Source organism: Euprymna scolopes, chromosome 4 (assembly GCF_053919585.1).
Source record: "Euprymna scolopes isolate OS-2025 chromosome 4, ASM5391958v1, whole genome shotgun sequence".
NCBI lineage: Eukaryota > Metazoa > Mollusca > Cephalopoda > Sepiida > Sepiolidae > Euprymna > Euprymna scolopes.
Window position 1 is genome coordinate 138,849,095 of NC_136485.1, and position 16,611 is coordinate 138,865,705.

The following is a 16,611-nucleotide window of genomic DNA, read 5'->3' on the forward strand; positions in this document are numbered from 1 at the left end:
AGAGAGAGAGAGAGAGAGAGAGAGAGAGAGAGAGAGAGGAGGGATGTCGGAGCTAGCAGTTAGAGCGAGAGAAAGGGAGATAGGGGAGAGAGAAAGGGGTGTAGAGGGAAGATAAAGAAAGAGAGAGAGAGATAATATACATAGAGAGTGATGGAATGAGAGAGGGTGCTGGGAGAGAGAAGGGGAGGTAAGATAGAAAGAGGGAGAGAAAAAAGGAAGATATATAGATCGGAGGAAGAGAGGACGAAGTTTTAAAAGACTGAAGATACGTACATCCTTTTTTTACTCTTCTATTTTATGTCTCTCCCCCACCCCACCGGGCAACGCCGGTAGCCGTGCTTGTGGAGATATATAACCAAAGAAATTAACATCAAATTTTGATTAGGTTTCATGCTCGAAATTATCATGAGTCCATTTTCATGGAGATGATTCTAAAACTTAGTTTTTCTTTCTCATCAAGTTTTTGTTGCTGTGAGTTTATGCACTAGATCCATTGCTCCTTCTGATTCTCGGAAAATCAGTTTTCTCACATTTGACTCTATTCTCTTTCTACTGATCTACTATCAGACCACTACTAATGGGCTACTGTATTTACGATGCCTCTGTTCAGTTTCGAAAGACAAAGAATACCCGATGTAGGGGCAGCTGCGTGTGTAATTGTGAGGCAAGGGTTGCGCAATCACCAACCACACCTCTCCTGAATCGGCACTGTTTTAGTTCAGTGGCAAGAGGAAGTTCAAGACGACTGGAAACAATGCCGAGATAAGCGGAGAGCACATACAGCACCTGGAAGTCTTAAAGGGTCACCCATTTTAGTACTGACCAGGTTCAACGTTGCTTAACTTCGGCGACCCAACAGGAACCGGTATGTCAACATGATTATGCCGTTCTATTTATAAGTTCTTTATAAATTGCAGAAAGGTATTTTGTAATTTGATTGCCCCCCCCCATCCTCGTCGCCCTTCTTCTTTTCCTTGCTGCTCTCTCTTTTTCACAGATGTGATGTTGTTAGTCTCAGTCTATTTTTTATAAATACTATTATGGCATTTGTTCTTCAGAATTGGTTTATCTATTCCCTGCTTCTTTTGTTTCAGCTCGTTTGACTCGTTAGTCTAGTGGTTGTAATGATATCATAGAACTACTTTCCTATGTGCAAGGATTTTAACCCTTTGGCGTAGAAACATACGAACACAGTCATTAGGTTTCAATATTAACAACATGCTGTAATAAACATGTCTGATGTTATCTTATGTATATATGTTAATAATCCATTAATATAACAACATTGCCTCCTTTCTCATTGCATGGTGGCAGCATGGGATACAAACAATGAAAAGGAAATGCATATTAGAAGATTCTCTTTTAAAAATACGAGCCTCTGCATCAAAAAACATAACAGCGAAATTCTCACAGAAAATAATGAAATAAACACATATAAAACGTGTCTTTTACAGAATAGTACTGGGAATAACAGGCTTTTTTTTTTTAATTTGCACACGTGTGATATAGTTTTTCTCATATCGACGCCATACTGAATTTTTTTTTTCTGTGTCAACATAGCAATAGTTGTGATGTCTTATAGCAACAATATTTTATGATTTGGCAGGAATTCTACAAATCTGGTAGAAACATTTCAATTGTTTAAACAAAGATTGGAATTTTATTTTATAATTAGTAAAATAAAAACAGAACAACAAACAAAATATATTTTACTACAAGTCGATAATAAAGGACTAAAAAATAAAAAATTCAACAAGTGGTCGCAAACGGTGAAAGAATGTTCCCCTCAAATTATTTTAATAAGTTCATTGAACACCTCAAACCTACAGAGAATTTTAGAATAAATGGTCTAAAATTAATGTCATACAGACAGAAATCTAATGAGTCATTAGATGATATAGTCAACAGAGGCAGGTGGCTTATGAATAAATTTTTTTAGATAATAATATGATTAAAAGTTAAATTAGTTATTATCGATCTATTTATCTGTCTACCTATCTATTTATCTATCCAGTGATATTGTTAAAATAGTTTAGATTGGGAGTTATTTATTGTTAAGTTTAAGGTGTTTACATATATTAGCTAAGTTAAATAAACAAAATGACCTTCAACAGTTGCGTACGTGACAGAAGTCACACGTTAGGAGACGTGTACTTTTCATGATGGCATAACGGAACTGGCAGGTCAAGAGGTCCAAACTATTAGAGATTAGGAGTTGGAGTTTGGTCACGAAAGTGAGCAGACGTGCTTCAAAGACAGGAAGCAGGGCTGGAAAGAACAAGCATGTAGACACGTAATGCAAACTCCTTGTGAAGACCACTGAGACAGCTGAAATAAATTTATATTTTAAAAAAATATAAAGTGTTGTTCTGTGGTTTCACAAAAGAAGAAAAAACAGGTGTCTCAATTGGTTATGGTGTTGGTCGTTGCATGTTTCATCACAGAGCCCAGCAGTGAAGATAGAAGAATTCCTATTCTTCTTCTTATAAAATATGATACCTTTATGTAAATGCGAACTGTTGCTATACAGCTTCTTATTCCATTGGCTTCTTCCTAAGAACTGCAAGCTTGTGTAACTCTTTTCCTGCTGATTGTTTTCCTTTTACCTATAGCTTTGGTTTTCCAAGACTAATGCCAATAAGCATCCTCTGTCGGTGTGAGAACCGTCTTTGGGTTTGTTTTACTATACACGTAGATTCGAAAAAGTTGTCAAAAAAAACACAGATATATAACAATATATGTTACAAAAGGCAAGATAAGTTACTTTTCTACCTAACTGGATAAATTTTTAGTGTTTTTATTTAATGTAACGTGTTCATTCGGCTCGAAAAACATACAGTGTTTACCAATGTATTTGAAAAATGCAAATGGCGGCATGTTCGCTGTTGAACACAGTAAGTTTGGGAAAACGAGTTTAAACAAAAAAATTATACAAAATACTGTTAGAAACTCACTCAATATATGTTACCGTTACATAGGCGGACATATATTCGGTGGGTTTCTAACAATATTTTGTATAATTTGTTTGTTTGAACTCATTTTCCCAAACTTACCGTTAGCGAGCATGACGCCATTTTTCTTTTTAAAATATATTGATAAACACTGTATGATTTTCGAACCGTTTACACATTTTAAAGTGAGTAAAACCACTAAAAACTTTTCCAGATAGGTAGAAGAGTAACTTACCTTGCCTTTGATAACATTTATTTGTTATATATTTGTTTTTTTAACCACTTTTTCGCATCTACGTGTATAGTAACACAAATTCTCATCTTTTGTTCTTGTTAGCTCCTTACGTCAAGTGGCTTCATGCTTTGTCTGGAACTTTTTCTAGATATAAAAAAAACTACATCTGTATAAAACAGTGTTCAATAAAAATGATATAATTGGTCATTTTTTTTTTTTTAACTGCAGATTCGAAATGAAATTGAAGATTTTGAAAACCAGGGAGCTCAACTGGATTCTGAGCGCAAGAAGATTTTAAATGATTTGGAAGAGATGCAAATGGAAGTTCGAAAAGATATACAAGTCAAAGAAGAAATGATTAAAGAAATCACCAAAATATTTGATCAGCTAAAAATTGGTACAATTATTTTTTTTTTGTTATTTCTGTGATTTCCGAAAACCTTGTAGTGCTTCATATGATCAGATTTAAAAAAAAAGTTCAGTGCTTGTCCAAAATTATCTTTAAAAAAAAATAAAAAACAAAACAAAAAACAAAAAAACGACAACAACAAAAAAGAATCTGTATTATATACGCATCTGTGACGGAAAGAAAATATCGTTCACTGACAATACAAATTATGTAAATTGATCAAATGGTTTTATTTCTGAATAAGAAAATCAAATTTTATGATTAAAGAATGATCGACAACCTTGCGACGCCACCTTCAAAACAGGCTGAAAGAACAAGGGAGATAATTCCAAATTATTCAAACTTGCATGGTTTTAGAAAGCTATTCTAAACATGGGGAGGGGAGCATTGGAAAGACTTAAATTCGCTTAAATACGATTTTCTTTATAAAAAAACATTTTTCTTTACTTTGTTTTGTTTTTTCATGAGGCGTGAATGCTGGACAAGCACCACAATTTGTATTATGTTCTATATATCTTGAAATCGTTTCGTTTAGAAGGAAATGATCGGAAGAAGAATATTATTCATGAGAACGTTTTAAAGTGAGTATAATAATAATTATTCCTTAAATAGAATCTGTGTAGTTCATGACAGTAGAAGTTTTTTTTTTTATAGGATGTTTAATATTGAGAGTTTGTAAATAGTTTGCAGCATAATTTCAATAATTCTATTCATATTTTCTATATTTAATTTTTCCTATATTTAATGACAATACGGTATAATCATGTTAACACACCAGTTCCTGTTATGTCAGAAAAGTTAAGTGATATTGAACTTAGTACTAAATAGGTGACTATTTGGGAATACTAGGCGCTGTATGTAGGAGGGCACTGACACCTCCCTGCAAAAACCACAAAATCTTAATGAACTCATCTCCTCTGATTGTGATATACATGTGACTGGACACTGCTTTTGAATTTGACATTCCCTATAAACTTCCTCCTTAGGAGGAAGCTGATTTAATCCACTTAGGGTCAATACCACTGTGTATATATCGGTGTTAGGACGATTAATCAGAATCGGGAATCGAAAAACTCAAAAGTTTTGGGGTATTGGAATCGGAAAAATTTGTGCCTATTTTCCGATGTCAAAAACGATTCTTTTCATTGTTTTTATTTTTGTTTGTTAACACTTGATTTTGCATGGCGCATATTAATGATGAAATGATAAATATTTATTGATTTTAAATTGCCAGTAAAACTAAAATCAATAGATCATCACCATTAATGTGTTTCTACGTTTAGGAAGTTATATATACATATTTCATGGTTTTTGCGGTAACTATCCCTGAGCCCCCCCCCTCAAAAAAAAAACTCTATCATTAGAAATTTGAAAGAATTGGAATCAGAATCAGTAACTGTACCTGAATCCAGACCTTAAAACAGAATCAGTAATCTAGTATATATATATATATATATATATATATATATATATATATATATATATATATATACTTGTTTATTGTTATATAAACATGCTCACATCCCGCTGCTACAAATAGCCACTCGTTTCAATCAAACAACAGATATCATCAGGCAGCGACTTGACTATTCAAAAGTTCAATGAATAATCATAATGGATTATTCATTGAACTTTTGAAAAGTCAAGTCGCTGCCTGATGATATCTGTTGTTTGATTGAAACAAGTGGCTATTTGTAGCAGCGGGATGTGAGCATGTTTATATAACAATAAACAAGTATTTTTAGCTCTTTTTATTGAGCACTATCTAACAACCTCGTTGAATTCATTAGTCCATTACTTTTGAATGTAAAAAAACCCGAGTATATATATATATATATATATATATATATATATATATATATATATATATATATATTTGCTATTTTTCAAAAGTAGGGTAACCAATGAAATATAACGAGGTTAATACAAGAGTGCTTAATACGGAAGTAGAGCTAGTTACATTTTCAATTTGTTCTTACATAAGCAGTGATTTGTTGCTACACAGTTATGAGCATGTTTCGGTCTTCTAGTGTTTAGCAACTAGAGACCTCTTCAGGCAACAAACGCTTATTTATGAAAGCGGAATTCAAAACTTCAAAACTTAATTATTGTCGATCTCCGCCTCACCTTATTTTCTCTTCCCTTCTTTCTCTCCCCCCTTTTTTGTTTCTCTCGTATTTCTTTTAAAATCATTCTTACAAATAATAATAGCCATTTGTGTAAGGTCTGACGAGGCTGCTGGATCGTAAATATGGCCCGGCAACCGAAAGATATGTAACTGAACAGATAAAACGGTAATAAAAAATAAAACGCATATTTGCTCTGCAATAGTATTGAGCACTCTCTTCAGGTTTTACTAATTACCATTTTTACCAAATATATATATATATATATATATATATATATATATATATATATATATATATATATATATATCTTCAGGTTTTACTAATTAACATTTTTACCATATATATATATATATATATATATATATATATATATGGCAAAAATGGTAATTAGTAAAACCTAAAGAGAGTGCTCAATACTATTGCAGAGCAAATATGCGTTTTATTTTTTATTACCGTTTTATCTGTTCAGTTACATATATTTCGGTGGCCGGACCATATTTACGATCCAGCAGCCTCGTCAGACCTTACAGAAATGGCTATTATTATTTGGAAGAACGATTTTAAAAGAAATACGAGAGAAAAAAAAGGAAAAAAAAGGGGGGGGGGAGAAAGAAGGGAAGAGAAAATAAGGTGGGCCGGAGATGGACAATCGTAAACACGAGTATCAACAAAAACAAGAAATGTATGTGTCGAATATATCTGGTAGACTAAGTGTAAGAGAAATCCGAAATAATTGCGCTTAAAAGGACAGTTAGAATCCTAAAACGAGTTCTTAGTTGGAATCTCTGAAATAGCAGGTGAATGTCTGGTATCCAGTAGGATGCCCCATCCCCAAAGAAAAATGTTAAGTAAATTCAAAAAAGAAAAGAGAGAAACATACGCAGAGAGATGACCTTCTTTATGTTTAAATCTATTTTGTACTCATAATTTTTATAACTTTCTTTGCAGCCGTAAAAGACATATTTTTAAAGATTAACTGTGATTCTACACCAATTACTGACATGCTCGGCTCATCCATGGGTGTAAGTGAGCTGAATATGATCCAGTATTTAGGATTAATTGAACAGAGAGCTAATGAGGTGTTGGCCATGCAGGTTTATCTTCAGTCTAAGGTGTGTACAACCATTCACAACTCTTTTTTTATAAATATTCAATTTTACTTTATAAACATCCTTAGATGGCCTTTAATATTTATGTACGACAAACAAGGCACGACAACGCAAGACAAATGGCTGCTGCTGATTCTCTATTCGTGTGATATTTAAGCACGTCATTCGAGCAACCTGGGATTCTCATGTCAAGAACATCAAAAAGCAAACGACTTTAATTTAGACAGACTGGCATGCTGTTTTTTCCACTAAAAATCTTTGTAAATGCTAAACAAATTTTATTGTATTCTTTTTTTTTTCAGACTGACGGTCGAGATTTGTGAGAATTAAATAATTTGTTAATATATTTACTTTTCATTTTTTGGGAGTAAATATCTACTATTAAAAAACCAACAACAAAAAAACACTTACTATAAAAATAATATGAAAAGGTAATTTGAATAAAAATAATAAACCTGACACCAGACAACTGCATAGGAAGAAACAACAAACATGATCAATTGTCAAAAAGATATGTTAAATGTTGGATGTTTGAAAGATCATTTTCAGCAATACAGGGTGAAACGATAAACTTGACACCCCAAAGAAAACAATACTACAGTTTATTTAAAAACTTCTATTGAAAAAATCAATTCAGGTAACTTATGTAGTAGAGCTGACATCTATTCAATGTAGCCATCTTCAGCCTCAATCATCACCTTGATACGGGTTCAGAACTGGTAGTATGCCTTGTCCACAAGCGCCAGCAGAAGCTCGGCAAATATTTGGAGGATAGTAGCGATCAGGCTGGCTTTGGTGTTGTGGGAGGTCATGTTGGTGATGTTCTCGACGTATAACCAAGCGAAGTAGTTCAGCGGGTTCAGGTTGGGGAAGGAAGGAGGGTCAGTGGAGAAGGGTACAAAATCATAGCACTCCTGAAACCACGCCAGGATCTCTTTGGACTTGTGGGCCGGTGCTGAATCCTGCTGCCACACCCGGGGTCTGCCAGCATCTACCTGATTGCACTAGAGAATCACCACACTCTTCAGTGCAATCAGGTACACTTTGATGTTGACTTTCAAGCCGACTTTGAAGATGTGAGGTGGTATGATGTTGTCCTCACTTCAAACCACACCAAAGACCATAACCTTGGCCGGAAACGTCCTTAAGCTGTGCCATCAAGTGTTGAGCCATCCAGATTTACATTTTGAGGGTGTTGGCAATGGTCCTGTTGTCATAACCTGGATTGGTAGAGAGCATAAGTTGTACATCCGTGCATCTCCGATCTTGCTTGTTGAACATTGTGTCACTTTCGGACAAGATAGAAGGCTCCTATCACTCTTAGGATTTGTACATAACTGGCCAACTAGTAGATATTCTGTAACAAAAAAAAAAAAAGAAAAGAAAACCATTTTTCATCAAATGGAAATGGAATGATGTCGTCTTTTCTAGGGCGACAATTATATCGTTCCACCCCGTATTACAGTGCAATCAAATCAAACCAAAGTCAGGTCAGTTCATTAGAAACGCTCGGAGTTTAGCTACAGAATACCATCAAAAGGGAGCGTTTGAGGTGGTCACAAATGGTTACCTAATAACAACCCAAAATAGATATTGGAGTTGGTTAACGATTTTGGCATAAGAGGAATCAACCTGTCAAATTCTATCTGTGTATAAATATTTAACCGATAAACTCTTAAACTACTGTTCACATGAACTGTCATCTAAGCTTCAGCTTCTGTCCCATCGACGAAATGTAGCATCCCTCTGCCTGTTCTACAAGTACTTTAATGGTGAATGCTCCAACGAACTGCAAGCACCCTCGACGTAAATACCCCCGACAAACTCAACAAGCAGCAAAATTCCACCCTTTCACAGTTGAGTTCCCTAGATGTAAGAGAGCCTTCTACTCCAGTAGTTTCTTCCCCAGAACCGCTAGACTTTGGAATTCCCTTACGGGTTCTAATGTCCCCAACTGTATTGACATGCAGAAGTTCAAGTGTAACGTGAACCAACATCTTGCTGTCCAACTCCCTACAAAGTACCCCTGTAGCTTATGTCCCTGATAGTAGCCTCCTACATCAAAGTGGCAATGTGCCTTGTTTGGGGTGAAAATGTAATAAAACAAAAAACAAAAAAAAACATAAGACTAAAATTTACAGGAAATAGTCACCATACACCAAGGATGGTTTGTAATGACTAAAATATTTGTTTGAATGCATGAACTATATGTATAGAAATATATCGGCAAGTAAAAATGAAAAAAAGTTTATTTCAACTTGCTGACATATTTCTGTACTATTACTTTTACGCACATGCAAATTCCTTTATAGCTTGACATTTAATTTCAAATCTTTCTTATCTTCCTGTCGATAGCTCAACAGGTAGGGAACACGGTTTCAGCACTGAATATTTTGGTTTCAGTTCTAGTTGATTGCACCCAAGTACATTTTTTTAAACTTTTAAGATCAGTACTCTATATTAGATACAATTTAATATTCAATAGAGAATTGGCTTTGTAATAATAAATACTGGTATAAATGGTAATTTCCCATGAATTAAAATATATTTAAGCGTATTTTATATTTTGCGAGTGGATAGCAACATCACTCCGGTTTGCTATACTATTTTATACAAGATAATGTAAACACTCGTCTAGCTGAAAACACTATCAATAATTTCTCCCACTCTTTATCTGTGCTTAAACCGAAATATAGATTCCATGAACAAAGTTTCTTTCTTAGAACTGCACGCCTGTGGAATTGTCTTCCTTTTGCTTGCTTTCCAGCTAACTACAATATGGTTGTCTTCAAGTCCAACATAAACAAGTTCTTGATGAGGTGTTCTTCTTAAGTAAACAAATTTACCGAATTTCCATTACTAACAGTTACTATATTGTCCAATTGACTACTGTACACTTTTTAACCCTTATCCTCGAGTGGCCCCTGGGCCTTGATAAATGGTGATGCTTATGTAAAAAAATATCGGTGTTGCCAGGAATTTATACTTTTTATACAAGAGTATCCATGGTTTTGCTCAGAATTGTTATAGATAGCCATCAAAAATTTTTCAATATCCAAAGAATACCAGGAATGTTCAAACACAGTTTCATTTTTTCTCTTTGTTTTATATGTTTCAGGGCAACGCCGGGTAACCTTGTTAGTAAAAAATTAAAGAAATAAAGAAATAAATTCAAGCTTGTTTGCAAATGATATAAAAGATGACAAGAAAAATTAAATTCTTCCTTTTTTTTCTTTTAGTTTCTTTCCTTCTCTTTCTTTTATTGTCTATCGCTTTTTCTTTAACTTTCCATAATCTAACACAAAATACATGCTAAAATATTCCTTAACTTTTTTTAAACTGCGTTATATTTGAAACCAACTCCATTTTAAATGTTCTAAGTAGCCGTAATTTGCACAAAGTCAATCATCTCTTATTAAAGTCCTATCTATCATTCTCACCCTCTCTCACTGTAGGTTTTTTGAACCCCTACAATTATTTATTATGGTGTTTATCATTTTCGTTTCCATTTCGCTGAAGCACTTGTGTAAAACCATATGTCCCTCTTGAGAATTCCCAACCCCAAAGCTGTGTGCTATGATTTTCTATTCCCCTTCATCTCTTCTTCCCCTCATTCTTATTCTGGTAGTGTTGTCATCATCTATCTTAGCGATTGCTGAGGGTGCGAACACTGGTTTACAAGTATAAAAATATAAAGCAACACAAACTAACACAAAAAGAAAATGTATAGACTCTGACACATTGTATGTAGATCAGTGATACTGTGGGTGTGCGTATGTAATATCATTGTGGAAAACGACACTTCAAATGCGAATGTCGACATGTTAGTTGTCTGTTGGGGCTATCACAGTCAGTCAGTTGATCAATTCATCTCCTCATCTGCAAAAAGCTGCTCGATCTTGTTTCAAATGTCTCTAACAAACCCAACACATTGTATAAAGTTCAGTTGAGCTGTTTGTGTGTATGTATTACACTATCCCATAGTCATAGTCTAGAAAAAAAATCTCCAAACATTGTCCGTTGTTAGCTGTCTGTTTGTATTAGTCCACAGATTATTTTCTAAGTTTGATCAGCTCTCACCTGACTCTGGCTTCAATCGTTTTTTTTTTTTTACATAGGAGTCACCACTTATCAAGGCCAAGAGGGGGACCTTTGAGTCACCAACTGTCCTCAAGTATCCCAATCTCTCTGATCTCTCTCTCTTTTTTTTTTTTACATAGGAGTCACCACTTATCAAGGCTCAACTGTCCCAAACTCAAAACTGCCCTAACACTAACTCTGACTCCTAAATTTATTGACTAAAAATCAAAAAAGCCTATGTCTGGTCTTTTGTCTAAGAGTGAACAATAAGTGGAAAACAACTCCTCCTCTCGGCCACTCCTAGCTGACTACCTATCCCATTTCTGACCACCTTTGTATGCCTTGATGAGTCATTTCTAATATTGTATCACATTTGTAGTTTTTCGTTTCTTTTTTTCAATAACACCTAATCAATTTAATCGATAAATCACTTGCTTGTTTCAATATATTTGCTAATTTTTTCAGGATCAGAAGAATTTTGATCCAAGAGGTCACGTTTATTCTGCAATCACCCCTAAATCCGCCCACAGTCAGGTGTCAATTTTTCCGCCATCAATTGGGTAAGTGGTATTTTTATAGCATTTTAAAATCAAATTTGAAGGTAGGTTTTTGCGATGACTTAGTTTTCTAGAATAATGGCTACATGTATCATTAATTAATTAAAAAATTAGGATCGGTCATAGTAGCCCACGCATAATAAAGTTCTGAGAAGATTGAGATGCATAAATCTGTTTTAGGGATGAGGCAGCCAGATAGAACTCATAGTTAAGGAAAGGGTGATCCACTCATTAATTAAATAAGCTGTGGTTTGAGTTGTCCCCCTTTGCAAATTGGCTGTTTGGAGAAATGGAAAACTAGATGGCTCTGGTTGATAGTCAATTTGCATAAGTGGAGAAATGGGCAGCATATAAACGGTACTTTTTTTTTTTTTTTTAAAGCAGGCGTGAAGAGCGCAGAGAGTGAAACGACGGTTGGAAGAAGTGTCGGTGAATTCTTTTTATGACGGTGAATTATTTTTGGACGTTGGAAGGAACAGCTGTGGCTTATATATATTTATTTTTATTTCTTTTTTTTCTACTTCACTACATAAGCTATATTATGAATCAAAATCGTTGTCATCAATACTAATGTATGCTCTTGTTCTTCATTTGTAGCATTCATACTAAAAGACTTATTTTCTCTTGTGGAAAAATGTCCCTGCTAGGTGATTTGGTTACACAGTTACCAATTAGCTTGCAGGGCGCATTGACTCCATCTATCCGTTGAAAGCCTACTTCAACCCCCATGGAAGTCCTAGTTGGTTTGCAGAGAGAACCTTAAAAGCAACAAGGAAAGAAGTCGCCCCTCTCTACTGGATACTTCATTATCGATTATCTTCCTCTGAAGATGATTGCTGACAGACCTTTAACAACCCAAATAAGTTTCAACTTTTCATTTTACTCATTTGAACACTGTCTGTCCAACTTTCTGGCGACTTTTACTGAAAGATGTAGGTAATTAAATAAGCCTTTTCATTGTTGTTATAAAAAAGGTTTCGTTTTATTCTTTCATGTGACGATTTTTGTTGCATACTACTAATATATAGAAATACATCACATTTCATTACGTTCACTATGAACGGTTTGGACCAATTTCTTCCTTTGCTTGAACAGCATATCTGACCATAGTAATCCATACAAGTCAATCATGCACAAATTTCACTGAAATGGCAAGTCAGTTACTGTTGCATAGACAGAAACCAACAGATCATGAGCCAGAGATTTTTCTAATGTCTTCTTTGATGGTAGTTGTCTATATTTTCAGTTGCCTGACAATGAATTTATGCCAGTTGAGAAAGGAGGAGAATATCTTGGATCAACTGAAATTTTGCATGAACGTTTGTTATGATAAGGTGCAGCGAAATCAGTATTATGGTACCCGTTTGATGAACAGTTAGGGATTAATAGATCAGTATTTAATGTAAAAATTAATACAAATTCAACCATATTCAATAATCAGTTTGGCATAAATCACACATTTTAAGCCAACGGGCTATAATTTTTGCCCGTTTTTAATGGGCTAAAAAGCTTAATCTATATATCTATAAAAGTGAAAGTGTGTGTGTGTGTGTGTGTGTGTGTGTGTGTGTTTATGTGTGCATTTCCCTACTAAATAACTCTGTTAATTTTCGGCCTGGAGACTCGAGATTTGACATAAGGCATATTGAGATTTGGGAAAATGTTTTTAATCTGTTTTCGGACAGAAATTTGGCTGTCAAGATGTCAAAGTTCAATGATTTGACCTTTGAAAACTCTAACAAACTCCTCTGCCAATTTTGGATCTAAACACTTGAAATTTTAAATGTAGGTTACTTGGACATGGATCAAACTTTTGAATTTGATTTGAGCCCCAAACAATAAATGTTAAGGGGTCAAAATTGGGGTCAAAGTTAAAAATAAAATTGACCTCTGCGGTCTCTACTAAATTACTCAGCCAATTTCTGGTCTAAACATTTGAAATTTTACACAAAGAGTATTCATAGATAGGGCAAGCTTTTTAATCGGTTTGAGTCAAAAATTTGAGCTGCCAATGGGTCAACGTTCAAAAGATTTTACCTTTGCGGTCTCTGGCAAACTACTCAGCTAATTTTGGGTCTAAACATTTGAAATTTATACATAACAGGTATTGAGACATGCGGCACGCATTTTAATCAGTTTTAGAGCAAAAATTTTGCTGCTAAAAGGTCTAAGTTGAAAGAGTTGACCTTTGCAGACTCTACCAAATTCCTCCATCAATTTTGGGTCTTAAGATTTGAAATTTTAGATGTAGGTAACTTTGACATGTGTAAAACTTTGTATTTTGATTTGAGACCAAAATAATAAATGTTAAGGGGGGGTCAAAGTTAAAAAAATTGACCTCTGCAGTCTTTACGAAATTATTCAGACAAATTTTGGTCTAAACATTTGAAATCTTACACAAAGTATATTCACATGTAGGACAAGTTATGAACAGTACGTAGGGGCTGAGCAAAACCAGGCTGAACTGCTAGTTGTATATATTTTTGAATAAGTGATTTAAGAAAAAATTAAAACTCCTTTATCAAATTTTTTTGATAAGGCTAAATAAGATACATACTGTTTGCTTATAATAGTTTATCAAAGAGTTTTAGGGAGTACTTCATATCGGTGCAATACAGACATTCTCAATGGTTGTTATAGTTTTGAATAATATAAAAAGTTAGATATGATGACGTCTATATTATTGTATTACTATAACCAAAAATACCTTGTGCAGGAATATTATGTATCTCAAATTTAATAAAATGTAAAAAGTGTATTAGATTATCTGATTGTCCAGCATTTGAACCTTATGTTCTGAGCAAGATAACTCTATTTTACTAAAGTAGTTGAAAAAAATGATTTTTTTCTCGTAATTACTCAAATTTTTTGTGTAAGAAAAATTACAATATCGTTGCATTTTACATTTGTAAAATGACTACGAGACAAGAAGTCTCATTCTAACATGTAAAACAACTTTATTGGTTATCTTCGTTAGTAAGAATAATGAAGCGGGTTAGACGTTGAAAGAGTTTCCGTGTAGAGACGTTGATGATTATGCAGGCCTGTTGAAAGAGAATATTGTTCAGATATGTTTTTGTATGTAATAGTGGTGCTTAGCCATGATATATTATTTGTCTCCTAGAAGTTAGTAGTATTGGCGTGCGCACATGTATGGACGGGGGGCAAAAGATTAGAGAGTTCTGCAGGCGGTAAAAAAAGAGAGTATGTGTGTACTACATGTGGAGATAGCCATGCTGGCTTGTTTGTATTCATGCTAGCCTGGGGCTAACGGGCCCCGGACAAAGTTGTGCTCCAACAGAGAGGTGTGCTGTCAGTAAGAGCTAGGAAGAAAGAGAAAGTGTGTTGCTGGTTTAACGTTTTATACACTCAGTCACGTGACTGAGAGCTGGCTTCTGATTGGATAAGCCAAGAAGAAAGTGGATTCAAAATCTCCAGCCGCAAGAATTTCTTCCCGCTTGTGTTTGTTGCAATTTTCGTCTGCTACAAATTTTATTCTTATTATAAACTTTATTACATTAAAATGAAGTAGATGAAAATTCTTAGTAAAATATAGTTAGAATAATAGGTTAAAATTACAAATAACCGCTTATCTCACTTGTTTTTGCAGAATATTTTTTATATAATAAATTCGAGCAATTGTAAGAGAAAAAAGTTGGGTTTTTTCAACTACTTTAGTAAAATAGAGTTATTTCCCTTAGAACATTAGGTTCAAATTCCGAATAACCAGATAAGCTATTACACTTTTGTGAAACCCTAGGGTTTTGGGGAACCTCACTCGAAAAATGCTGCACCAAAGGGGAATAATCTCCAATATATGCCATCACTTATGAAAACTGTGATTTATTTACCTTGTTTAACAGTAATTTTTGATGAAAATCTGTGTTTCAGCGATGAATATCAAGGTATTGATGAGAGTGATGTAGGGGAGGAGGACCTGAAACCGCTGACCAGGAGTGACCTTGAGTTACGAGTGATTAAGACAGCAAAGAAAAGAGAAGAAGATGCACAGAAAGAAGAAAGTCAGTCCGGTTTTTCAATTGAGCGCGACAAAAACCAAAAACATTCACAGAAGAAAGAAAGCAAAAAAGACAGAACATAAATGCATTTGAGTTTTGTTTGTTATTTCTTTATTTCTTCTTTTGTTAGTGTTCTTTCCTTCTTTCTTTCCTTCTTTATTTCCTTCTTTCTTTCTTTCCTTCTTTCTTTCTTTCTTTCTTTCTACTACTTTCTTTTTACATATAAACAACTTTTTATATTCAAGCAAATATTATTAAAAATAACGGAAAGTTTCTGCTTAATTATATCTTTTAAATGTTTTTTTTTTCGGTTTTCCCATGATCTTTTGTGTTAAAATCAATATATATATATATATATATATATATATATATATATATATATATATATATATATAGAAATATAACTACTTCATTTACTCACATAAACTTTAAGTATTTACTTCAAAAGTGCTCAATACGTAGGTAGAGCTAGTTAGTAATTTATAAAATATATATGGCGATTAAGCTACACTGAATATTCGGCATTTCATCCACTCTAGGATTCCTCAGGCTTATGCGCATAAGCCTGAGGAATCCTAGAGTGGATGAAACGCCGAATATTCAGTGTAGCTTAATCGCCATATATATTTTATATATATATATATATATATATATATATATATATATATATATATATATATATATATATATATATATATATATATATATGTGTGTGTGTACTGGCAAAAACCAAAAACAACAAGAAGAAATAACTTCATATTTGTATTTTTCGAATATTACAATTGTTTCGACATAAACCAGACAATTTAAAATTTTATATCATTTAAAAATTTCCATATTTACATCTCATCAAATATGTTTTAAAAAATACAAAGTTGACACATATTCATTCTGTTAAGACTACATCGGGCAGTGATTATACCCCCCCCCTGTGCTTTTAACATGTCCACTATCTGTGTCGAAGAAATTTATATAGACCCTATTTTCGTATATTTGTCCTAAATTACGACGAGACTTGTTAAATTTGGACTATTTGAAACCGGACAAAAATTATGAATTAATGAGATTTATGGTTTCTTTTTTTTATTTTATTACATTTTCATCCCATACAAGGCACATTGC

General features: G+C 33.8%; 1 protein-coding gene across 2 annotated transcripts in view; it reads left to right on the forward strand.

The window, feature by feature from the left end:
• LOC145269455 (coiled-coil domain-containing protein 63-like) overlaps positions 1 to 15,771 on the forward strand; it is a 63,777-nt gene extending 48,006 nt beyond the window's left edge. For both annotated transcript variants that reach the window (XM_080125144.1, XM_080125134.1), the window contains exons 8-11: positions 3,415 to 3,583; positions 6,673 to 6,836; positions 11,379 to 11,473; positions 15,362 to 15,771. In XM_080125144.1, the coding sequence (XP_079981270.1) occupies positions 3,415 to 3,583; positions 6,673 to 6,836; positions 11,379 to 11,473; positions 15,362 to 15,572 (639 nt within the window). In that variant the 3' untranslated portion in view covers positions 15,573 to 15,771. The remainder of the gene's footprint in view (positions 1 to 3,414; positions 3,584 to 6,672; positions 6,837 to 11,378; positions 11,474 to 15,361) is intronic.
• The last annotated feature ends 840 nt before the right edge of the window (positions 15,772 to 16,611 follow it).